The sequence below is a fragment of the Lindgomyces ingoldianus genome (genome assembly GCF_010093535.1).
Source record: "Lindgomyces ingoldianus strain ATCC 200398 unplaced genomic scaffold BDR25scaffold_25, whole genome shotgun sequence".
NCBI classification, from domain to species: domain Eukaryota; kingdom Fungi; phylum Ascomycota; class Dothideomycetes; order Pleosporales; family Lindgomycetaceae; genus Lindgomyces; species Lindgomyces ingoldianus.
In genome coordinates, this window is record NW_022985186.1 from 440,332 (window position 1) to 464,763 (window position 24,432).

General features: G+C 45.0%; 5 protein-coding genes across 5 annotated transcripts; 2 read left to right on the forward strand and 3 right to left on the reverse strand.

The window, feature by feature from the left end:
- Positions 1-9,273: 9,273 nt before the first annotated feature.
- BDR25DRAFT_56646 (uncharacterized protein) lies at positions 9,274-11,151 on the forward strand. The gene has a single exon (XM_033698753.1). The coding sequence runs from the start codon at positions 9,357-9,359 to the stop codon at positions 10,944-10,946; it is 1,590 nt and encodes a 529-aa protein (XP_033545185.1). The 5' UTR covers positions 9,274-9,356; the 3' UTR covers positions 10,947-11,151.
- A 3-nt stretch (positions 11,152-11,154) lies between these two features.
- On the forward strand, positions 11,155-17,479 carry BDR25DRAFT_373397 (ankyrin; the record flags this gene model as incomplete). Its single annotated transcript, XM_033697280.1, has 4 exons — positions 11,155-11,452; positions 11,508-13,419; positions 13,456-13,558; positions 13,742-17,479. Exons 1-4 carry the CDS (start codon positions 11,176-11,178, stop codon positions 17,477-17,479), a joined length of 6,030 nt encoding a protein of 2,009 aa, XP_033545186.1. The 5' UTR covers positions 11,155-11,175.
- A 126-nt stretch (positions 17,480-17,605) lies between these two features.
- Positions 17,606-19,302, reverse strand: BDR25DRAFT_56656 (uncharacterized protein). The gene has a single exon (XM_033698754.1). It carries the CDS (start codon positions 19,148-19,150, stop codon positions 17,732-17,734), a length of 1,419 nt encoding a protein of 472 aa, XP_033545187.1. The 5' UTR covers positions 19,151-19,302; the 3' UTR covers positions 17,606-17,731.
- Positions 19,303-19,837: 535 nt separating this feature from the next.
- On the reverse strand, positions 19,838-21,398 carry BDR25DRAFT_373403 (uncharacterized protein; the record flags this gene model as incomplete). The annotated part of the gene is made up of 2 exons (XM_033697281.1): positions 19,838-20,429; positions 21,099-21,398. The coding sequence occupies 2 exons, from the start codon at positions 21,396-21,398 to the stop codon at positions 20,058-20,060; spliced, it is 672 nt and encodes a 223-aa protein (XP_033545188.1). The 3' UTR covers positions 19,838-20,057.
- A 799-nt stretch (positions 21,399-22,197) lies between these two features.
- BDR25DRAFT_344341 (uncharacterized protein) lies at positions 22,198-24,243 on the reverse strand. Its single transcript, XM_033693928.1, has 6 exons — positions 23,797-24,243; positions 23,605-23,663; positions 23,387-23,552; positions 23,270-23,336; positions 23,093-23,221; positions 22,198-23,040 (listed from the first exon to the last, which is right to left on the reverse strand). The coding sequence occupies exons 1-6, from the start codon at positions 24,178-24,180 to the stop codon at positions 22,322-22,324; spliced, it is 1,524 nt and encodes a 507-aa protein (XP_033545189.1). The 5' UTR covers positions 24,181-24,243; the 3' UTR covers positions 22,198-22,321.
- Between the last annotated feature and the right edge of the window lie 189 nt (positions 24,244-24,432).

A 24,432-nucleotide genomic window follows, 5' to 3' on the forward strand; every position in this document is an offset into this window, starting at 1 on the left:
AGAGCAGAAAAAGGATCGATAAATGAACACAATCAATACAATCAATCAATCATCCCATACATCATATCCAAACCCATCATTCATCTCAGGAAGCCCAGAAACAGTGCTTCAATCTGACAACAACACATAAAGTTCTTAACCTCCCTCTTAGCTTAGAGATTATAGCATAGAGAGAGAAGGAAGGCTAGACTAGCCTGTACAAGATTAAGAGCATTAAAGAGAGAGATGTTATTATTAAAAAAAAAAATAGCCTACTAAAGCTTTAATATACGCAGGTTAAACTGTACTATAGAGAAAAGAAGAAAGACAACCTACCTGCAACAGATAACCTAGATAAACTAATCCCTATACAAAGAGATCCCCTAAAGAAGAGGAAGAAAGAACAGCCCTGCAAAAATGTTGCAGAGGCAGAACTAGAGCCTACTACAGACTAAGCCCTTTAGGATAGCAATGCCGCACTAGTGCAAAGGGAAGATATGGATACTAGAAGAAGTGAAAGGCAAAGGAAACCTGCACAAAGTCTAGACTAGGTATTCCTAACCTAGAAGGAGAAGGATAATTAGGCCTTGTCTATTAAGCTCTGTACAGACAGTGTAATTACTACACCTAGAGAACTATTTAAGGAATTAGACTGCACAGAGATAGACACCCTAATTGCTAACAGCACTTTTAAGGTTATAGCGTACAACCTAATAAGGCATAAAGGTTAGATTTTTAACCTCTGCTTTATATAAAAAGTAAAAGGCAAAACAACCTAACTATATAAGAAATCCTGCCTAGTGTTTACTAGCTACTTAGACAAAGAGAAGGGAGAAATCCTTACCTAGTTACTAACTATCTAGAGGATAAGCTAGAGACTACTCCTAGCTATAGAAGCAAGCCTAAGAGCTATGTATAAAATGCATTTTAAACTGCGTGATATTATATAAGCATACATCTAATTAACAGATAAGCTTATGCGCACGCTGTACACAAAGCTACTAAAGAAGATGCGCTAGAGCTTTCTACTAAATACAATACTCTAGGTTGTACAACCCTTGTATAAAGCTACTAAATTAGGACTATATTAGTTTAAGACATACTATAACTACTATAAAAAAAAGCTGCGCATGCACATCTCTTTATACAACCTCTACCTTTTAATTACTAATAAAGGAGAGCACACCTTTAGTATTACTAGCCTATAGACAGACAACACTTTAAGCATTATAACAAAAGATTTTACGTAAAGAGAAGAAGAGAAACTGCAGAAGGCAAAGTTCTATGTAAAGGGCAAAACTATTCTAGCAAAGAAGCAACCTATTAAGTTTAACAGCAAAAGAATTAAACTTACACATAACATAGTAGTTCTTACTTAGAAGAGACAAGTAAGCTACCTTTATATAATTAACTTAGAGAATAAGGATGCTGCACAATAATATGTTAAGTAATATGTAAGAGGGGTATACATTGCATCTGTGTGTTAACTAGAGGCAGCATTTAACCTCTTTATTACTGCATAAACTATAGACCCTTTGCACAATAACATTAACACACTTAACACACAAATCTAATAGTAGATAGATAACAGTAAGCATAGTCTTACCTTTCTACTATTGCAGCTTAATTATGCAAAGCTGTTTATTTTTATAGATAGATTATTTACTAACAATAAAGACCTTAGCTTATAGCTAGAATTCTTAATTATATTAGGTAATAAAGACTGTACAGAGCAAAGCAACTGCTTTAAAATACTAGGTAACATTATACACTAAAATTCTACTAAGTGTAAAAGAGTAACTAGAAGTGTTCTTACTAGCAAACTATATAAAATAGTTAGAGGGTTTAACAATGTAATTACTCTTAGTACAACTCTATAGCAAATTATATAAACGCTTAAACTGCTACTAATCCTAGTAGTAATCTGCATAGATTTAAGGTCTCTATATAATTACCTTATTAAGCTAAGCACTACTAGTAAAAAGTAACTTATAATTAACATTATGTTACTCTGTAAATTATATAAGAAGAGGGAAATTGCTAAAATAAAGTAAATTAATAGTAAAGACAACCTAGCAGATGTATGTATAAAGAAAACACTAAACTAGGCTCTTTAATTATTAGTCCTAACTAACTGCCTCTCTGTCTAGATAGAAGCATCTGTGGACTAGCTAGATCCTATGCGCAAAGATGCCTTAGACTAACTAAACTAACAACGCCTTTATATAAGGCCTATTTCTCTTTATTTTGTTTTTTTTTATATTATACGCACTTATTTTTCTTATTATAAGGATCTGTTACTGTTAGTACTGTATAAAAAGAGAAAAGAGCTAGGGGATTGTACAGCAGAGCTTAGAAAGCAAAGGATAAAGAAGAAAAGAGCTATTTACATAGCACAACTAGCCTATCTTAATGCACAGCATTACTAAGGCAAGTCCTAATAAATAGGGTGAAGTAAAGGCAGAACATAATTAGATAGACCTACACAGACAGAAGGGAGGTAACGCGTACAGAAGGCAACTCTTTAGACAAAAAGAAAAGTTGCTAGTGTCTGTACGCAGCAGCAGCGTCGCGGCCTGGATACAAACAATCGCGCACGAGCAGGATCACGTATCTATGTCACATGATGCTCGTGCGCAAACCTCTGTGCGCGAACATCTAGATATCCCCCTTTTCCTCTGTACAGAGGAAAGACAAGAGCAATAGAACTAGAAACATGTTGCCCTTACCTTACCTACCTTGTACGCTGTGCACACTGTACACCACTCTTACTCTTGCTACTTAAGTGCTCATACTATAAGCAGCTAGCTGTCGGAGCCCATTCAACATATAGTATATATTTACATAACTTTTTAGGATATCTAAAAAGATGTCTATATACTAAGTTTCTTAGATATTTAGCTATTAATATAAATTAATAAAAAATTTTATTTTATTTATAAAAATATTATAACGTACCTAACGGGTTAGCCGGCCACACGGGTTGGCCGGCCACTTTTGCCAAGCCCCTACCAAACTCTACCTATCTACATAATGCCTTAACAACAACACCAGATTAAATCTTCTAAAGAACGTTAGATATAGCTTGCTCTTTAGGCTCTTAAATAAGACTTAAAACTCTCCTTGCAACGCGCTGCAGCTATCTATAATGTCTCTTACACAACACTAAGCAATTAACGCGCTGGACAGCCTTCACAAGCAGAATGCTGGCCTAAATTAAGGAATCTAACTAAGCTTAAGAAGGAGGTAGTTGTTAAGTACATACTTAAGCTTATTACGCGCAGATTTCTCCCTAGGCTCGCAGCTGTAGCTAATATAGCTAATTCCTTGCCCGCAGAGCGCAATCTAGGCCAGGTTAGCTTAAACTAGACTAGTATGTGGGTTAAGCACTGCCCTAAGTTTATAATAAAGTTTAATTACAAGTACAATTACAAGAGAGCGCTCTACAAGGATCTAGAGGTTATCTAGGGCTAGTTTTGCCTAGTAGCTAACATAAAAGCTAAGTACAGTATCTAGGATAAAGACAGGTATAACTTTAACAAGTTAGGCTTTATAATAGGCTAGATATTAACTAGAGCAGTTGTTACAGCTTTAGAGAGATAAGGACAGCTAAAGGCAATACAGCAAGGTAATAGGGAGTAGACAACAGTTATCTAGAGCATTAACGCAACAGGGTGGGCTATAAGATCACAGAGCTTTAAGCGGCAAATAAAGCTGCCACGCAACATAGATTGCATAAAAGGAAGCAGATTTAGGCAGAAAGGACCTTAATAGTTAAGGATAGGGCTTGTCTAACTGCTCTAAAGGAGTTTAGAGCGCGTAGTGATAGGAAGAAGCTAAAGACGCAGGTGCGCGCTAAAGAAGGTAAGCTAAGTTAAAGGCAATGCGGGCGGTGCAATTAGACTAGGCATAACTTGCGTACGTGTAAGCAAGTAGCAAAAGTAGACTCTAAATAATATCTTGTGTTGTATTACTTTATACAGGGCCAAAGTGGGCTGTTTTGCGAGAGAATGGGGTGGTTTTGGTGGGGGCTTGGCAAAAGTGGCCGGCCAACCCGTGTGGCCGGCCAACCTGTTAGGTACGTTATAGTTAACTTATGTAGTTATTATTTTTTTTATGCTTTTTAAAATTATATAATTTTATTTACTAGAAGTTTTTCTTTAGTAGTTTCTTTTTAAAGTAAAAGTTTATATAAGTTATAATATAGTATAGATTATATAAGCAGTATTAGTAGTGTATACACTACGATAAGCAGTAGTGTGTACAATAGGTGCCAAGAAGTCATCATCCTCTCGCTTAATTACTATATTGGGTTAACCCACACACCTTAAAATTTTCCGCACCACTTGTTCTCCTCCTTCTCCACACTACTACTATGCCTTCCCAACCTAAAACTGCTTACTGTGAATACAATAAGCCTACCCTTACTAGCATCTAGGCGCTCTCTTATATTAGTTTTAGCCTCTTAAAGATAGAAAAGACTTTTCTTATTCTAATCCTATTAATTAAGTTAATACTTAAGTGGTTATAAAAATGTAAGGATAAGCTCTAGAAAAAGGCCTGTTGCATAAAGAAACCTCTAAAGCTTAATAAGCGCCTAAAGTAATAATTAGTACAACACCTAAAGTAGTTTTCCTTTAAAATGTACAAAGTACTTGTGTCAGATTAAAGCACTGTTTCTAGGCTTCCTGAGATGAATGATGGGTTTGGATGTAATGTATGGGATGATGATTGATTGTATTGATTTATCGATCCTTTTTCTGCTCTACTCGTGTTGCTCGGCTTTTTGTTTTGCCGCTCCGAGTCCCTCGCGCACTTGCCCTATGCGCGACCAGCTTGCAAAATGCTGCAATTTGCTGCAATTTGCTGCAAACTGCTGCAACATGCTGCAAAATGCTGCAAAATGCTGTAATTTGCTGCAAAATGCTGCAAAATGCAGCAATTTGCAGCAACATACTGTTCGAGCTTATTGCTCGTACTATGTCGCAGCTTTCGTCAAGCGTTCCTCCTGTCTTGACAGTAGGTGCGCATATCTGACAACTTGCTACTTTTAGAAAAACAACAACTGCAATCTATGTTAATATAGTAAAGTAATACCTATAAAAAAATAAGTACTACGCATTTGAACTGTGTGCTAAGCCCTACTTTAAGCTTTTCTATAAGCTTAATTATTATTGCTAGAGTGCTTACATAAAAACTTAAGGTAATAACAACTTTAAATGTGTTTACTTCTCTAACAAATTAACTTTTAAAGTAGGACTTATCTCTACTACCTATGTTAGATTTGCGCACCTACTGTCAAGACAGGTGGAACGCTTGACGAAAGCTGCTACATAGTACGAGCAATAAGCTCGAACAGTATGTTGCTGCAAATTGCTGCATGTTGCAGCATGTTGCAGCATTTTGCAGCAAATTGCAGCATTTTGCAGCATTTTGCAGCATGTTGCAGCAGTTTGCAGCAAATTGCAGAAAATTGCAGCATTTTGCAAGCTGGTCGCGCATAGGGCAAGTGCGCGAGGGACTCGGATCGGCAAAACAAAAAGCCGAGCAACACGAGTAGAGCAGAAAAAGGATCGATAAATGAAGACAATCAACACAATCAATCAATCATCCCATACATCATATCCAAACCCATCATTCATCTCAGGAAGCCTAGAAACAGTGCTTCAATCTAACAAGTTAAAACACAACTTTAATTTAGTCTTATATATAGCTTTAAATTTTATAGGTTCTTTTTATAAACTAAATGCTTTTTATAATAAGTATCTAAATTAGCTAGAACCTTTAAAGGCCTTATATAAGTAGATTAAGGCTTTTAAAGCTAGTGTAGAAGGCATAGATTACTTAGCAGATAATAAAGTATAAAAGAAAAAAGTTAGTTTCTAGTTATATATAATAGTATTATACATTTATAGACATTGCGCTAGAGAGGTCTAATAGTAAGCTGTTAAACAGTTTTAGACCTTTTTTTTCTACCTTTTTTCTTTTTCTCTCTCCTCTTTAGACTTTTTTTAAACCTCTTTTACGTTATCCTCAGCTACTTAAGAGCGCTATAATGTCTACTTAAAAGTTAGACACTAAAGCCTTTAAGGCTAAAACCTAACAGAGCAGCTTAGTATTTTAGTAGAATAAGGCTACCTAGACACTAGCTACAGGAAGACTAGCTTTCTAACTCTTTATAACTTACACTACTTACACTAGGTTCTTAGTAAACTTTAAAATAGCTTTAAAAGCTTCTTTTTTATGTTTTTTACTTCTTACATTTTAAGCTGCTGCTTATAGCTTAAGATAGCTTTAAAGAACTAAAATTATTTTTATAATATAAAAAAACCTACACATATGTTAGTAAACTATACCCTAGTAGTATTAAACTATATTTACATTAAGTTACATTTTTTATTATATAAGGTGTAATACTTATATTTTCTTAATTTAAAAAACTAAAAAAAAACTTAACCTAAAAGCTATAAGTAAAGGCGTAGGTAGCTTAAAAGTAAATAACTTAAAAGGCCTTTAAAGAGGCTCTAGAAAGAGTGTAAAGCAGTTTAGTAGTTTTCTTTAATACTATAAGTATAGTTAGTAGACTAAGCTATAAAATATTAAGTATATAAGAATACTTGCATAGTAAAAATTTAATAATAGCTAAAAAAAAAGATTAATAATATTAACTAGACTATATAAGTAAAATAAGTAAACACTTATTACTATAAATAATAAATTCACCTAATTAATAACCACACTACTAGTTACTACTAAATAAAAATATTATAATAAAGGCATTATATTAGTATTAAGTTTTTAGTTTATTTTTTTTAGTAATAAATTTTTTTTTATTAAAAAGTTAATACTTAGCTATATCTTATCTAAATTAATTCTAAATTAGTTTTAAATATTTCTTATACACTATAAATAAAGACTATTAGCTTATAAAAAAAGAGTAGTGTAATAATTTTTATAATTTATTTTATCTTAGGTTGCTTAGAACCTATCTATAGGGTCTCTATATTAGCTCTAACTATAACTTAACCCTGTCCCCTACAGTTACCTCTATTCCCCTAAGTATTTAGTTGCACCTCTCCTATTAGCTAGCTTAGTAGTGTTCTAATATCCTTTGTATAAGGCCTATAGGTGTTAATAGAATTCCTAGGTTATTAAGTCCCCACGCACTCCTATATGCCTCTAAGTGGATTTCTACTGCATTTAGACCTATTGTCTTGCCTGTGCTGTTACAACAACACTACTTAGACGCGCTAAAAGAATGTTAGATATAGCTTACACTCTAAGCTTTTAAATAAGACGCAAAACTTTTAAAGAAATATACTACAGCTATATATAAAGTTTCTTAAAAAATAATAAATAACTAAAGCGCTAGATAACTTTTACAAGCTAATTCTATAGCTAATTTATAAAGGCTAGGTAATAATAAAGAGTAGGTAATTATTAAAAACATACTTAAGCTAGATGCGCAAGGATTTTCCTCTTAAATAGCATTTATAGCTAATATAGCTAATTCTTTGCGCAATAAGCATAATCTAGGCTATGTTAGCGTAAACTAGCCTAGTATGTTTGTAAAGTGTTATTTTAAGCTTAAAGTAAAGTGTAAGCTTAGAGTAAAGTTTAAGCATAAGTATAACTATAAAAGAGCTTTTTATAAGAGTTTTAGAGTAATTTAAGGCTAGTTTAGCCTTATAGAGAATATTAAAGCTAAGTATAGCATCTAGAAAGATAACATGTACAACTTTAGTAAAATAAGCTTTATAATAAGCTAAATATTTATTAACTATACTTATACTTAAAACTTTACTTTAAGCTTTAGATAACACTTTATAAACATACTAAGCTAGTTTATACTAATATAGCCTAGATTATGCTTAGCGTGTAAAAAATTAGCTAGACTAGCTATAAATGTTATTTAAAGGGAAACTTCTTACGCATATAGCCTAAGTATGTTCTTAATAATTACTTACTCTTTATTATTACTTAGCCTTTATAAGTTAGCTGTAGAATTAGCTTATAAAAGTTATCTAGTACCTTAGTTATTTATTATTTTTTAAAAAACTTTACATATAGCTATAGCATGTTTCTTTAAAGGTGTTATGTTTTTTTTAAAGGCTTAAAGTATAAGCTATATTAAATGTTCTTTTAGCGCGTCTACGTAGTGTTATTAGAAATGCATTAGTATAGGAAGAGTAGTTTAGTAGGGTCTTAGCAAAAGTAAGCAACTTAGTGTAACAATTCTACGAATCGTTTCATCTCGGGTCGCTCGGATCCTATCCGAAGGGTCCCCGTATCGGCCCCGACCATGACTCGACCCAGTCCCCCGCAGTTACCCCTATTCCCTCATGTATTTAGTCGCACCTCGCCCCTGTAGCTAGCTTAGTAGTTTTCTGATATCCTTTTGTACAAGGCCTATAGGTGTCAATGGCATTCCCAGGTTCAGAGTCCCCACGCACTCCCATATGCCTCTGAGTGGACTCCCACCGCATTCGGACCCATTGTCTTGCCTGCGCCGTTACACTTAGGTGTGTAAGCAACTCGCCTATGAAGTACGCTAGTGTAATAATTCTTATAAATTATTTTATCTTAGATTGCTTAGAACCTATCTAAAGGGTTCTTATATTAGCTCTAACCCTAACTTAACTCTGTTCCTTATAGTTACCTCTATTCTTCTAAGTATTTAGTTGCACCTCTTCTCTTAGCTTAGTAGTTTTCTAATATCCTTTTATATAAGGCCTATAGGTGTTAATAGAATTCGTAGGTTTCTAAGTCCCTACGCACTCCTGTATGCCTCTGAGTGGATTCATACTGCATTCGGATCCATTGTCTTGCCTTCGCTGTTACACTAAGTAGTGTTGTTAGGAATGCATTAGTATAGAAAGGGTAGTTTAGTAGGGTCTTAGTAAAAGTAAGTAACTTAGGTGTATAAGCAACTTGCCTATAGTATACGCTACCTATTATCCTATCTTTACACAAATCTTTTATTAGTTAATATAGTCCTAAATCTTACAGTTCTTACACATTAATACTGCTAAGCGGAAGCCCTTAAGAAAAGTTCCTGATGGCCTGTAAGGTCTAGGTATGTACGTGACCCTACTGTACATGCCCATAAAGGGAAGGTGATCAGCCCGATGCGGTTAGTGTTTCTCCGGATCAACCAGCCAATACCTCCTCTACGATATTGCGTGCTATGTTACATGACCACGGTGCATTTCATACCAGCCAATTCGCGCTAGCAGATCTTCGTGATTAATGATGCCTCAACATGATCCTGGGCAACATGAGCTTCGCCATGAAAACCGTCGCACCACCCAGAAGCCTTCGCTGCTCAACTTACCACTCACCTCCCGCCATCGCAGCGCCTCGCTGACCTCCAAAGCATGGCTTCCATTGACCCGGAGAAGACTGCATACGACCACGGCGGCTCGCCAGCGTCGCTAGACCGCACCCACCATGCGCACATCATCAAGGAAGACCGCCTGCGCCGCTCGCTATCTGCGCGCCAGGTCCAGATGATCGCCATCGGCGGCACGATTGGCACGGGACTCTTCCTTGGAACAGGAAAGGCACTGGCGACGGGCGGTCCGGCGTCCCTTCTCCTCTGCTACGCCATTGTTGGCGGCATCGTGTTCGTGACGATGCTTTCGTTGGGTGAGATGGCGGCGTTCGTGCCCGTCGCGGGATCCTTTTGTACCTTCGCTGGCCGCTATGTTGACCCATGTCTGGGGTTCGCCTTGACGTGGAATTACTGGTTCAACGACGCTGTCTCAACGGCCGCGGATCTAGTCGCGCTACAGCTACTCGTGCAGTACTGGACCGATGACTTCCCCTGGTATGCACTCGGCATTATTGTCTGGGTGCTTATTGTGCTGGCCAATATCATCAACGTGAAAGCGTACGGTGAATTGGAGTACTGGTTGAGCTTACTCAAGGTTGTAACGATTATCATCTTCATCATATTGAGTATCGCGGTAAATGCCGGCGGCAACCAAGGATATGGATATATCGGCGGAAAATTCTGGACCCACGGGGACGCGCCCTTTGTCAGCGGTATTGGGGGCTTCGCATCGGTATTTGTAACGGCCTCGTTCGCATACGGCGGCACCGAGTCCATCGCCATCACGGCGGGAGAGACGCGCGATCCCGCGAGGACTCTTCCGCGCGTAGTCAAGAACGTCTTTTGGCGTATCCTACTGTTCTACATTCTGTCCGCACTTATGATCGGTCTCAACATTCCGTACGACTACCCAGGCCTGAACACAAAGTCCAGCCGCACCTCTCCGTTCACCATCGCCTTCCAGATGGCTGGCTCGAAAGCAGCTGGCTCATACGTCAACGCAGTCGTCATAACGAGCGTGGTCTCTGCAGGGAACCACGCGCTTTACGCCGGCACCCGCCTGCTCTACACGCTCGGCGTGAACGAACACGCACCGAAATTCTTCACCAAATTGACGCGCTACCAGGTGCCCTGGGTAGCGGTGGTCACGACAAGCGTGGTCTCCATTGTGCTCTTTTCGCTTTCCTTTGCAGGGTCCGGCCAGCTCTGGACGTGGCTGCAAAACCTCGTCGGCGTTTCGAATCAACTCAGCTGGATATGCATCGGCATCGCGTCCTTGCGCTTCCGCGCCGGGCTCAAAGCGCAAGGCAAGGAGCACCTTCTGCCTTTCCGCAACTGGACGTACCCCTGGGGTCCCATCCTCTGTGTGTCGCTGAACATCTTCATCGTACTTGTACAAGGATGGAGCTCTTTCAGTCCGAAATTTTCTTCAGTCGACTTTGTCAGCTATTACCTCGAATTACCCGTATTTGTTCTTATGATCATCGTGTGGAAGCTCATCAAGCGAACAAAGTTTGTGAGGGCAAGTGAGATGGATTTAGAGACAGATGTGTATACGAAAGAAGATATCGAACCCGAAGAGAAGGGGTGGGTTAGCAGAGTGAAGAGAATTGGGTCCTGGTTCTGTTTCTGAGCAGGTGGCGTGGGTTTTTCTTGTCGCTAAATCGCTGTTGTTTGTACCCATCTGAAAGCTGATGTAGATTTTTCATAGACAGACAATAGTGCAGGGATGCGCCCAAGGGGGTAAAGAAAATCTTGTATCCCGTGAGGCGCCAAGATACGCCCTGCGGGGTTGCTGCTGCCTAAGCCAGTTACTTTAGAATAGAGGACAACAATACATCTACGTTTTGAAAACATCACAAATGGAGGTCATGCCAGACATCGGGTGGGAGCAGGATGCTGTGCTTCTCGGAGCGGATGATGTCAGCGACTTCAACGAAGATAATGTCCTACCTCAAAGCCCTGAAAACATCGCCAAGATCCGGACATGGCTTCAGCCAACCTCCTACGACGACAGCGACAGCGAATATAAGAAGCATCTCTCATCACATCTAGCGGGAACGGGCGCATGGCTGTTGTCATCGCTGACATATGAGGAGTGGCATTCAAGCCAGGATATGAGCATATTGTGGATTCGAGGTACTTGCGGGTGGCTCTGTATCCCATGCGGTCCGCTGTTAACCATAGCCTCAAGGGGTTCCTGGTTCAGGAAAATCAGTCATGGCCGCCACTCTGGCAGACTGGCTGAGTCAGGAGAAGGTTCCGGTCCTTTACTTCTTCTTTCGGCAAATCATCGACGCCAACCATACGCCTCTGTCGGCGGTTCGGGATTGGCTATGCCAGATTCTGGCATACAGTCCTCCGTTACAAGCCGCCTTGCTTGAATACGTGAAGACTTCCCGGTCTCTTGAGAGCGTATCGACTGCAGACTTCTGGGGCCTTCTGCGCATGTCAATGTTATACCTTCCGAGGGTGTACTGTGTGGTTGATGCCCTGGACGAGCTGAATCAAGGCCCGGAGATGATCTCTTTCCTGCACTCGTTGGCCGATCTGGGAGCATGGAGACCGTCCAAAGTCAAGCTCATTCTCACAAGCCGACCGGTTCATAGCGTCGAGATCCATTTAAGGCAAGTCAAGTTGCTGCATATTCGGCTCGATGAGGCCAAGGTAGACATCGATATTGCCACGTACGTTCAGCGTCAATTAGACGAGTCTTCCATACCAAGCGAACATCATGCAGCAATCAAAGAGGCCATTCCAGGTAGGGCTAATGGGTTGTTCCTTTACGCACGGCTCGCCATGGACGAGTTTCTGGAGCCTGGTGCGAATCCGGAAGAGGTCCTGTCGAACTTGCCTGCCGATCTCAACGTCATGTATACCGATCTCCTGAGAGAACATTGCAAACGAGCTAATGTGCCTCACGACGTCCAGCTCTTGATACTGCAATGGGTCACACATGCCACGCGTCCACTGCGTCTCCTTGAGCTCGCAGGTTCCATCAACATCACGCATTTTCCAGAAGGGCAGCGAAACCTGAAGGCTGCAAAGGACCTCGCACGTTCCGCATGTGGGCCTTTGGTGGAGATTCTACCAGACGAAACGCTTTCGGTGGTACACCACTCACTAACGGAATTCTTGAATGGCTCAACTCGAACGGCGAAAGTTGAAGACTTTCCGATCCTCGAATATGGACCGACGCATAACCATTTAGCTATTGTCTGTCTTGCCCATCTCCAGTCCGGCAGTATCGATGACGTCGTGTTCTCCAGTTATCCGTATGATGACAGAGGCCAGCTAGAGAGACACTACATTCTGCCACCCTTTGCGAAGTATGCTACGATGAACTGGTTCGTGCATGCCAGGAAAGCCGCCTTAGCCGGAGTGGACCAGGCCGAGGTCAATGAGATTCTCGACGACCTTTGGCGTGGAGAGAGATTCCAAACTTGGTCGGCACTTGCGCGTGTCGGCTGTCGCAACGTGACGCCACTCTTCGCGGCCGTCTCCCTCGGGCTGGCCCTGTACACCGAAACGCTTCTGCTGCGGCCCGGTACAAATCCAAACAGGGGAAAAATGAAGGAGCCCCCGCTGTACTGCGCAGCAGAAAAGGGATACGACGATATTATAGAGCTGCTGCTACACCATGGTGCAGACTTTAACGAGGGAAATAAAGATGGTTACCGCGCCCTTCACGCCGCAGCACAAAACAACCAGGCTGGGGCGGTCACCATGCTTCTCAGAGCTGGTGCAGATCCGTTCTGCCCGCCAGGAAAGGCAGACGGCTTCTACGACTACGGCCTGGAACCAAACGGAACTCCAATTACCAAGGCGTGCCGAAATGGGCATTTCGAGGCAATGGCCGCGATCCTCCCGTTTATCCATACCTCCGACCAGGTTCATGAAGCGCTCGAAGAAGCGGTGAATTGGAAACGTGCGGCGATTGTTGAACTTCTGTTAAAGCATCCTGAGGTGAAGGTGGACGCCATTCGGAAGAATCACAGATTGCTGTACACAGCATGTGCCTGCCGGAATCCGAAGATCATCAAGCTTCTTCTTCATGCAGGTGCTAACCCAAACATTGTTTACCACGACTCCAGACGTCGCGAGGTGTTTCGTCCTCGCCCCCACACCACCAGCTGGAGTAGCAGTGACATATTGAATGAGTCGGATTTCGAGCCGACCATAAGCACCAAACCTTCAACCGAGCGTGGATATACCGCTCTGTTTGCGCTGGCGAGTGGAGGGGATGTGTGCGTGGGTGGCGGTCTTTGGAGCTACCGCATCAACGTGAGGTTTGACAAGAGCGATCCGGAATCATCCATCGAAGCGTAAGTATTGCCCGTCGTCATTTGTCGTTGAGTTGCCACGGGAGCTGGCTGCCACTCGACAATCTGGGAGTGTCATCGCCCGACCTCCTCACTGGGCTGAAAGTCATTGCTGACTGTAGCTCATGCATCTAGATTCAAGCTTCTGCTCCATGCGGGCGCGAACGTCAACCAGGTTGATAGCAAAGGGAATACAGCACTTGCATACACATACGATGTCCTCGCTATGCGATGCCTACTAGATGCTGGCACTGATCCCACTGTCGCCAACGACGCTAGCGAGACGCTATTGCATGGTCACACTAAGATGGACATTCTCAGACTTGTGTTGGAGGAGACCAATCTTGACGTCAATATCCGAACCAACGAAGAAGGCTACACCCCATTGCTCAAGACGCTCAGCCACACTTACGCGGAAAGCACTGCTGCAGAGAAAGCGCTCCTCTTACTGGAATTTGGTGCAGACGCTTCAGCAGTGGACAACAAGGGTAATAGTGCGTTTCACCTTGCATCCGCCACAAGGTTCCCCAGCGAAGGGGACGCAGGCGGGCGTCTAATCAAAGCGCTTCGAGCATCAGGTGGCAACGGAAACTTCGCAAATGCCGCAGGGGACACTCCATTGCATACCATGGAATATCAGGGGTTTCAAGACGATATATTCAGTGCTCTAATCGACGCTGGTTTGGACACAGAGGCAAGAGACAGAGAGGGGCGTACCCCACTGTTCAAAGCAGTCACGGTATTGCAAAATGATCACAATTGCAAGAAGGTGTTTGATAAGATGGTCAAGTCCGGGTGCAGGTTCGACATTCTTGACAAGCGGGGCAGAAACTTGTTATTTCTAGTAACCGCCGACGATCGATACAAATTGTTTCAGCATTTGATCGAGCTTGGGCTGAGCCCAACACACACCGATTACGATGGGAACACCTTATGGCATGTCACCGTTTGCTGTGAATATCATTTCCATCTGCGAGTTGATATGGCTGATCTAGGGGTCGACCCGGAACAGCCGAATCTTCGCGGCCGGACCCCGCTGCATATCATCTGCAGCCGGTCCCAGGTCCCTGCCATCTTTGACAAATTTCTTCCGCTAGTACACAACTGGAACGCCGCTGATGAGGATGGAGTGACTGCATTGCATATTACGAGTACCTTCTGCGCGTACAAAACGAAGAAGCTACTGCGAGCAGGTGCCGATTGGATGCAAACTACTCGGGACGGATCCACAGTGTTTCACATCGCTGCGAAATCACGTCAAGCCAACATTCTTGGTGTTCTTCTAAAGTTTATTGATCGCAACGGAGACAAAACCGACATACCTACCCTCATGAACAAGAAAGATATCCTCGGCAGAACTCCTTTGTGGTACGCCTGTGCATCTGGGCGGATTGAAACGGTTAAAATGCTTATCGATGCCGGGGCTACGGTGAAGAGTGATTCTTATGACGGCTCCTCATGGCAAGGCTGCGTAGAATTCGAGGGAGAACAGGCGATCTGGGCTATTAGGGCTCGCACTCAGGATCGGGACTATTCGCAATCCCACGCAGGCAGCACGTTGATCTCCGACAAGACACGGCCTAAGATTGAACGGGCCAAGGGACGCCTCCGCCCTCCTTTTGACCCTGCCCTCAAGCACCGCATTGACGAGATCGTGGACATACTTGCGACACATGAGTCTGACGCCCGAAGGCATCTCCCATACGCCATCTCTTCGGCCGCCGACAATGGTTGTGCCTACACGATAGACTGCTTGCTACATGCAAGCAAGTCGCTTTTGGCCGTAATGGACTCAGATCCGTTTCATTTCTCAATGCGAGTCAAAAGCCTATCCTTAGATTCAAACGTGTTGAGCTGTCTCGAGAAACGACAGGCCGCCCGAGAAGAGGTTTTCCGTAGCTCGAACAACGCCCAGGACACGCGGGCAATATTCGAAAGGCTTCTTGGCCTACGAGAGTACCAGATTGCTGCACAGACTCTTCTCGAGTCTGACTGCCTCAAGCCCGACCGGTACGGAAGAACGATTCTACACGGTCTTGTCCAGGACGGATATGCGTCGATACTAGCCCAAGTCTGCAACCTTGACATGGCGAACAAACTAGAGGATTTCGAATGGTGCGACCAACAGGAGACCGCATCCAAAGCAATAAAGGGCAGCATACAGCCGCTTCTCCTCGACGCCGTTCAATCTGAGCTCCCCAACATGGATGTGCTTCGGGTACTAGTGGAGAATATCGGCGTCAACGTGAATACCCAGACCAGCTACCGAAAGTACATGAGCAGGCCGCCTCCGTTAGATTACGAGACTTTTAGAGATAAGGGCGTTTTACATCTCATCTTTTCGCCGTCCATGACGTGGTGGCAGGTGTCCCAGGCACTCCCATACCTTGTGGAGAAAGGTGCGGATCTCAACCTCCGAGATCGATCGGGCAAGACGCCTCTCCACGCTGCCTTGGAGATGACTCCAAATCCTGATTACGACATCGAAACCATCAAGCTACTCGTCAGGCTCGGGGCTGATGTCAATGCCATCGACAACGAGGGACTGAGCTGCCTCGGTCAATCCCTCGACCATATTCCGACGGCCGAGTTTCTGATTCAGAAAGGCGCTCGCATCAGATATGCCGATCTTCTAAGAGCGATTGAGAAGTCGAACTGCATGGCTCTCGAACTCCTCCTGCAGGCAGGAGGGAATCCCAACGAAAGAGACTTTGAAGACGGGGGGTGGAACAAACCGGAGAATCCGCAATACAAGCCCTGCCGGAAAGATGGGGCCTTTTATCTGCTGGATTATGCAGCATGTGATCGTACACGTGGTGCGACAATTGACAAAAAGAGCCGAGAGAAGATAGTTGACCTACTCGTCCGCTACGGTGCCGATATTAATGCTCGATATGAAGACACTACTCTGATGCATCGACTGATTCGATCCAGCAATGTTGTTCGACCGTTGCTCAAGCACCCTTCTTTGGATGCCAACCTAGTGGATCTAGAGGGACGAACCATTCTACACACAGCATGCGGTGTAGAGAGAAGGAGGGAGAATTCGGCAGAAAACGACCCTTCATACGTAGAGATTCTACTCGAACGAGGCGCCGATGTTACTACAAGGGATTCGAAGGGGATGAATACACTACATTACCTTTTCCATGGCATTGGCCGGAGAATCGCCATCCCGGACCCACGGGCGGTTTCCGCGGTTCTCAAAGGGGCGCCGGAGCTCATCAACCAGGTCGACGATGAAGGAAACACCCCTCTACATAAGGCATGCGAGGCCTCGATCGACCACGTTGGCGAGCTTCTCTCCATGGGTGCAGATCCTTTGGCCGTGAACGCAAAAGGCGCGACGCCGCTTCACTATCTCTTATGCGAAAAGTGGAACGCAGCCCTTGGTGTGAAGATCGAAGGCCCGCTCTACGAATTGTTCCTTCGCTTCCTTACTATGGGCGCCAACATCAATGCGCGCGATCATCATGGCGAAACCCCCATATTCCACTATTGCCGCAGGGCCTTCGGCGTGAACTTTACGCCGAAGTCGGAGGTTCCTAAGGGACTGTACTACTATAGTCCGATCTGGGAGATGCCCCTGTTCGAATTTTTCGATCAGGCGGGTGTGGATTGGAAGGTTTTGAATAATGATGGGGAGACGTTGATGCATATCGTAGCTGCGGGACGTGGCTGTAGTGTTATAGGGACTAGCGTCCAGAGGTTCAAGTTTTTGGTGGACAAGGGTTTGAATGTTATGGCGGAGGACAAGAGGCAGCAAACACCACTGGATCTTGCGGCTGCTTCGAATGAGGAAGGGATTCTCGCTCTTTTCTCACAGGGCGAACGGTCGCTTTAAATTAGAGAGACCTACATCAGAAAACATTGAGACCTGGTTCTGCGTAGGATCATGGATCCTGATTTCTTGCTGCGCTTTCATTCTGAAGTATGTTGAATGGAGTAGTCGCTCTCAGTTCCAGAAAGGGGCAATGCTAGGGTCCTCTCCACGGTCCTTAGCTTCCTCCGCCTACCTGCTCTTCTCTTCTTATCGCAGTAGCATTTTTGTATCATTCACAACCTTTTCTTAGTGTAAATTGACAGTCAAATGGACTCAAACCGGTTTTCTCCACCACGCGACGAAATCCAACCACTCATCCCGGATCACGGCGTACCAATACCACCCCTCCTCCCAGCCAAACAACCAACTAGGCCTCTCACACTCCGGTGGCTTAGACTTTTCCATTAATGACCAGATGTCACTTTCGCTGCCAGAACGAGACGATTGGCGGTCCAAGAGCGCCGCGACTGCTGCAAGAGCGACGCTTACACAAGGACCCCATTGACCGACGTTTCGAGGGCCTTCTTGTTCGTCAAACCGGGGTGACTCGCGGATGTAAATCTCAGCCTTTACAATGGTCCACGTGAGGATGGCGGGAAAGGCAAGAATAGTAAGAGAGTACAAGATGTAGCAGAGCATGGCCAGTGCTTTTGCAAGCTCGGTGCGGATGCTTATCGCACTCGGTGTTTTCTTCCTTCTCTTAGGGGAGGCTGCTTGACGACGCTCATTTTTCTTTCCAGCTACGGCACTGGCCATTGAGGGTGCCTCAGTCATAAGACTTTGTGTCGAGTCTTCTTTTGTTTGTTTCCCGACCAAGATGAGTTTCGATAGTGTGTTCCGTATCGAGCGCGGAGGTATCGCCCAGTTGATGAACCCCAGGGCATACACTACTATGACGGGAATGAACTTTGGATCAAACGAATTGTTGGAACGGTAGCCAGGCACAGGTAAATTGGTAGTAAAGTTCACCGCCGCACCGAGAAACTCGTCGATTGAGAGAGACGAGTTGACAGGGACCGCAAGCCGCCTTTTGGTCGACTGGATCGGCATTATTTCGTCACCGGTTCCCCGGAATTTGGAAGATGCCATGACGGAAGAACATGTGTTGAGGCAGAGGTTTGAGGAATTGCACACCTCAACTGCCCTAACGCGATAGAAGTGGGACCAGAATGTGGACCTGCGCGCCTCGACGATTATGAATGCCACGACAATAATACAGTACCAGAGCCAAAGAGTGGTCTTGCCACTAACCTTGAATATATGTCGGGCGAAACGCAGGAAGAGCCAAGTTATCATTGCGCTGATTAGGAGAATGTTCCCAATCATGACATAATCTGCGTCCGTGCCAATAGCAGGATCTAGAGCTAGTGCCGCGCCGTATATAGCAGTTGTGACGGTGTAGGTAATTAGATAGGCAACTCCGATGGCTGTCAACCAGTCGTGGAAGCGGAAGAGGAGGGTGCCAACGGCAATAAAGTAAACGGTATAGCGCTGTGTGGTGCAGAACATGCCGCTGATCGCATACCCACAACGCACCGTCCACGCCGTGAGCTCTTCATCGGAGGTCGAGCGCTCGCGATGAATCGAAACGGGTGGAATTGAAAGAGATTGTGGGGTCGAGAATGGGGCCGCACGGGCACTATGAAGCAGAGCCGCAAACAAAACAACAATCGACAGTAGCTTTCGCAACATCGTTGTGTGAGGATAACTCAGTGCATACCGTCGCGCGCCGCGGCAAGGTATCTTTTAAACTACGTCGAAGGTCTCGCGGGTCGAGGCGCAGTGGAAAAGCCTTGCAGCCTGGCAAGCCACCCTATACGAGATCGCCTGATAGCAGACAAGGCTGTGGTTCAGCCGTACACAACGATGTCGCGATCATAATAACAGCATGCGAAATATGGGTTTAGGGGAGAGTAGATGGGCCCAGATGGTTTAAGAGAGGCCGCGGTGTATAAGAAGACGCATCGTAGTCGCTGCAGGCGGGAGCGGGCCGCGGTCAAGCAATGACGCTGGTGTCAGCTTTAACCCGTTTGAGACTAGGCTCGCTAGCCAAGGTGAAGGGGAACCGCTTGATCGCCTGTCTGCACAGTACGTCAACGTGGATTATCTCACGAAGGCTGAGGTATTGGTTTTGTAGGATGAGTCGACTAACAGGTGACGTTTAGCGGGAGTCGCTTGAGGTGTGGCTGTGCTCGCGTTCCCGATGACATCTCACGTCACGTGTCGGTATTAGAGGGATTCATGATTTACTGAAAATTAGGTGACGCTAGAGGCAGGTATATGTAGAGTAAAGGAATAAATAATCTATTAGAACAGGGTTCAGTTATGCTTCGGCCTACATTTTACTTGTAAGCAATGCCGTGTGGCATCGCTGCAAAATGACCGTGAGAGCATTCGGTCTGGTGGAATAATCAGGGCTCAATTCCGTACGAATGAATACGGTGTTGGGTGGGCATGCCAACCAGTTTCAGAGGGAACGCTCCCCCCACACCATGAACAGAATACCACAACATCAACAATAGCCGCAGCATCAGGCCCACAGAATTGAAATTCATTTCCACAAGCACACTCCTTTGGCAAACGACCAAACTCGCGACGATCAAAGAGCTTTTCTTCGATCGGCGGGTTCACCAGCGGATTCTGAGAGCAATATACCTTGTCCTCGCAGTTCTCGGCAATCGCGCACTAAAGGCACATCCACCGATCCTCGAACCGGATCTGGAGTGTACACGCACACTGCTTCCCTCAACACGCCCTCCGGACAGCCCTCGCCGGCGTTCTGGGCACCAGGTCCACCGCTTCGCGCGCAGTCAATGCTAGATACCGCTTGCGCGACGCAACAAGCTGGAGCATGTCCTGCACCGATATCGTGTGCACCAAGATTCAGATCTTCGATCTCCGGAGCGCGAATATGAGAAAAGCCCCGCTCGCGTCTCAAAAACTTTCCAGCCATGGCTATCACCCCGGGAGCCTACGTCGTTCAGATTGCCATTGTAGTTGGGGCGAGTCGAGACATAATGTTTATAGCTAGGATATGCCGCAGAGTTTGGAGGGGCAAGTATATGCTGCACGTTGACGTAGTGCATGCGACGTGACACGGTCGTAATCGTTTTGCCAACATACGTACCTTGTGGAAAGCCAGACGCAGGCAGCATTCTGTCGCACGTGTCTCACACGATACCATACCCATGTACTGCACTATTCACTCATTAGGACTAGCTCCTTTCTCGCACAGTTTTTAGTCAGCCCAGAGCTCTGTCGAGCTCCTGGGAGATCCCTGCCGCTGACACGCCAGCTGACGGCCTCACCATATTCCTACCTCGCCAAAAACATCAAGCTTTTATCAAACAACTAGGCCTCGTCCGCCTAAATGACGCCCTAGTTGTTTGATAAAAGCTTGATGTTTTTAACGAGGTAAGACCTTGGTGAGGCCGTCAGCTGGCATGTCAGCGGTAGGGATCTCACAGGGGCGAGAGAGAGCTCTGGCCTGACTATATACTGTTCGAGAAAGGAGCTAGTCCTAATGAGTGAATAGTGCAGTACATGGGTATGGTATCACGTGAGACACGTGCGACATATTCCCCACAGGTCTTGGAGCCGCAGTTCTTGGATGGCTGAACGCGGGTTTCATCGTCCGTACCTCCACATTCTGCTGCTTGTCGCTCGTACCAAGCCCCAGTAAATTCTGAAACTTCGATAAAAAAAATGGAGGGCACGAAGACACGCCAAGGTCGAGTTGGCGCCTCAATCCGAAGCCATCACAGGCACCCTGATTGACCAAGTTGGCCCACCGTTCCTTGGTTTCGCGAATATTGGTATATGTCATTTTTGATGCGAGGGCTAAGTTGTGAAGGTCGGCGGCACGTACACTGCTGGCAATTCGTTTGAGCATCTTGTATTGGGTGATGCGCTGCTCGAGCTGCGAGAGTTGAAGCGTCATCTTGGTTAAGTTGAATTTGAAGTTGTTTGGGTTTGATTTGTGGTCATTTAGAAGAGCAATGAATATTTATAGAAAGTAAGACTCCGTCCACAATGCGGGCAAGGAGATTTTGAACATAAACAATAGGCTTACTGGGCCAGACATTGACGATAAAGCTGGCCATGTGCGAGCACTAATCGCATGGGCGCACATCTCCCCTGCACGCGAAGCAGAAGAACGTTAGATAGTCGCGTTACATCAAAACAAGACTTACAACCCTAGCAAAGAGGAAGTCTTTACCTGCGGCGCGATCTATCTTTTCATTTCATCTACACGACCCCATCTAGGAACGGTGGAAGAGAGCAGGGTTTCTTTTAACTAGCCAATTAAGGTTATCTCTAGGAAAAAGCCCCAATTTTTAATCCCTAGTATTAGCATAAACTTATTTCATTCCGCTAACGTGTTTCATATACGGCGGACGATTAAAGGGTAAAGTGACAAAACTCAACCGAGAATCGCGAATCTTCCGCTGTATTCATAAGCGAGCACAAGCGTTCTGACCGTGCTCCCACTCATCTATTCTTCTAGTTCTAAGCCGTGGTTAACGCTAACTAACACAAGTGACGCGAAGATATGCCTCCCGCGGGGTATGGAATCAGATGAATGTATATAGTGCTAGACTTGATTTAGAAAAGTGCCCACTTAATTTTCTCTCGGTAGTGAAAGGATCTTAGTAACGCGTAGATGTTTTAAGCCGCCCTTCGAGTTGCCTATCTATCCATTCAATAATAGAAACATCTCTTTTTCTATCGAACACGATTTCCAGAGGCATTAAAAGGTTTTATATAGTGTAAGGCTGAAGAAGTCTAACTTAGGTACGAATTCAGCACCTTCAACGTCTCAAAATAGTATCTCCATATCCAAGTTCAAACTCGTCAGCTCCTCTAGCTGCCTCCGCAGCCAATATCCGATGGGCCGCCCGAATCCACTACTGCCTGTCTGACACAATTCCATTGCTGTGCACCAATTGGCAGTCGACCGTAGGCTTCCCACTCAACGCCATCCTTGTCCGGTTCCTCCTTGTAAGTGAACCTCCACTCACTCACTATGCCACACCTCCGCAAATTGGGCAGCAATTGCCCCTGGCCCCAGTCATTCCCCGCCCAGAGCCCTCCGTAGATGTAAAACTCATCATACCAGAATTTGTACCACACATCGCACTTGCCGGGTAATTTTGTGGGGATAGGGTCTGGACGTTCATGCCTCGGCTCAACGTAATAAGTGTAAATATCGTCCTGACCTTTAGAAAAGGTGTACGCGCCGCCATGCTTCCAATTCGTTGATGTGTCACACTCATGGAAGATTTTGGGCATGGTGTCGGTACATTGCTTTTTAATCTCATTCGGGAGTAGCTTGCCGCCGGGTCGTCGATAAAACCTGAACCGGACGTGCTCTGGTAGCCCTTCGTCGTACTGGCGGGCAATTTCGCCGATAGAACCTGGCTGATACTCAGCAGCGACGTTGGTGCAGAAGTCCTCAATATATTTGTCCTGGGTCTTGTCGACGTATTCATTGTTTGCACCTCCACATTCCAATTTCCCAGTCAAAGGCACCTCGCGCTGCGGAGGGGGGAGGAATCCGAACTTTGACGTGAAAAAGACGGCTGTCGGCATGTCAGTTGGAATTATGGTCCTCCTCGACACACAGATACGTACCGTTGACGAACTGGGTATAGCTGTCGGCATTTTGAACTACATCGGCAGTCTTCGCCTTGTAATTCAAAACCCAGTCCGCAACTATGGGAGCCGTGTAGACGCGCGCGCCATTGTAAAATTGATCAATAACTATGTCCTGAGTCAGTTTTAGCCAAACAAGACCATTGGTCATCTTACTATGCGGTCTGTCCGCTGAGATGAGATCGATGTGCATCATCTCATGGAGCATCTTCCCAGCATCGTTCTAATAGCCAAATTAGTGCTTGCAAAGACGAGCATGTCCGCATGACTGACCTCAAGAAAGCTCATTGCGACCGATTCCCTGAAGTCCGATTGTGTGGGCCAATACTCCGCCAAATGGTCAGGCGTGTCCGCCATGAAAAATGGCATGCACAGAACAACGTCATAATGCCAACCTCCTACAAAGTGGTTGGTATTCTCGGCATACCCGCCGATCGGCCTGAGAAGTATGAATTTCTGAATTTGTTGGTACTGTTCCTAGGAGCACTCACCTGTTCGGCCCCTCGACTTCCCTATTACATTTGTCGCTGATATCGGTGCAATGGACATCCTGTGCAGCCAGATTAGCTGGATGATACCATCCTAACATGAGCTGCAAGTCGCTCCATCAAAGGTAGTACTTGAAATTGTAAATAGTGATGCGACAGCGGAAGGGAAGAAATGAAATTATTGTTTCAACCTACAATCTTCCTACTCAAGAATGGAATCCTCTCATCCAACAACGCCACATTTTGCAAATTTGCATGCACCCTCTGCGCATACTCGTTATCTTTGTATGTTCCATTATTTGGAATAGCCAGGTATGTAGCTGCAGCTTCGCCATGCTTGCCCTCATCCCACCATTCCTTCAACGCAAGCTTTGCCATTTCGCGAGCCTTTTGCACGGCTTTAAGCATCTTGTCATAGCGCTGGACTTGGTCGAACCGGCTGTCCGGCTGATGGCAGACATCTTCAACCAGGTAGGGGAAGAAGTCTTCGCGTTTTTCGACAGCGCTTCTTAAGGAGGCGGTGGGGGGAGGGATAGCAAGAGCTACCAAAGGTAGAGTAAGAAACGAGAAGATGCGCATCTTGCAGGCGCATGCAAGAAGAACAGATAGAAAGAATGCCAAATGAGCGAGTGACTGAGTAAAGACTAGAATGTAGAATTGATGCAACGATCTTCGACGGTTCTTATATATATTCCAGTAGCCACCAACCCCTTTCAGATCCCATAATCTTATGGCAGCGCTGTGACCATACTGAGGTATTATGAAATTAGTATTCTACTAGCACAGTAAGCACTGCGCAAATCCTTTAAACCCTCTTTCCGTAAACAATTT

Coding starts and splice junctions, on each gene's coding strand:
- BDR25DRAFT_56646 (XM_033698753.1), top strand. CDS start 9,357: ATGGCTTCCATTGACCCGGAGAAGACTGCATACGACCACGGCGGCTCG.
- BDR25DRAFT_56656 (XM_033698754.1), bottom strand. CDS start 19,150: ATGTTGCGAAAGCTACTGTCGATTGTTGTTTTGTTTGCGGCTCTGCTT.
- BDR25DRAFT_344341 (XM_033693928.1), bottom strand. CDS start 24,180: ATGCGCATCTTCTCGTTTCTTACTCTACCTTTGGTAGCTCTTGCTATC. Junction 23,664..23,796: donor CATTCTTGAGTAGGAAGATT/GTAGGTTGAAAC, acceptor CTGGCTGCACAG/GATGTCCATTGCACCGATAT. Junction 23,222..23,269: donor CTCAGCGGACAGACCGCATA/GTAAGATGACCA, acceptor CTCAGGACATAG/TTATTGATCAATTTTACAAT.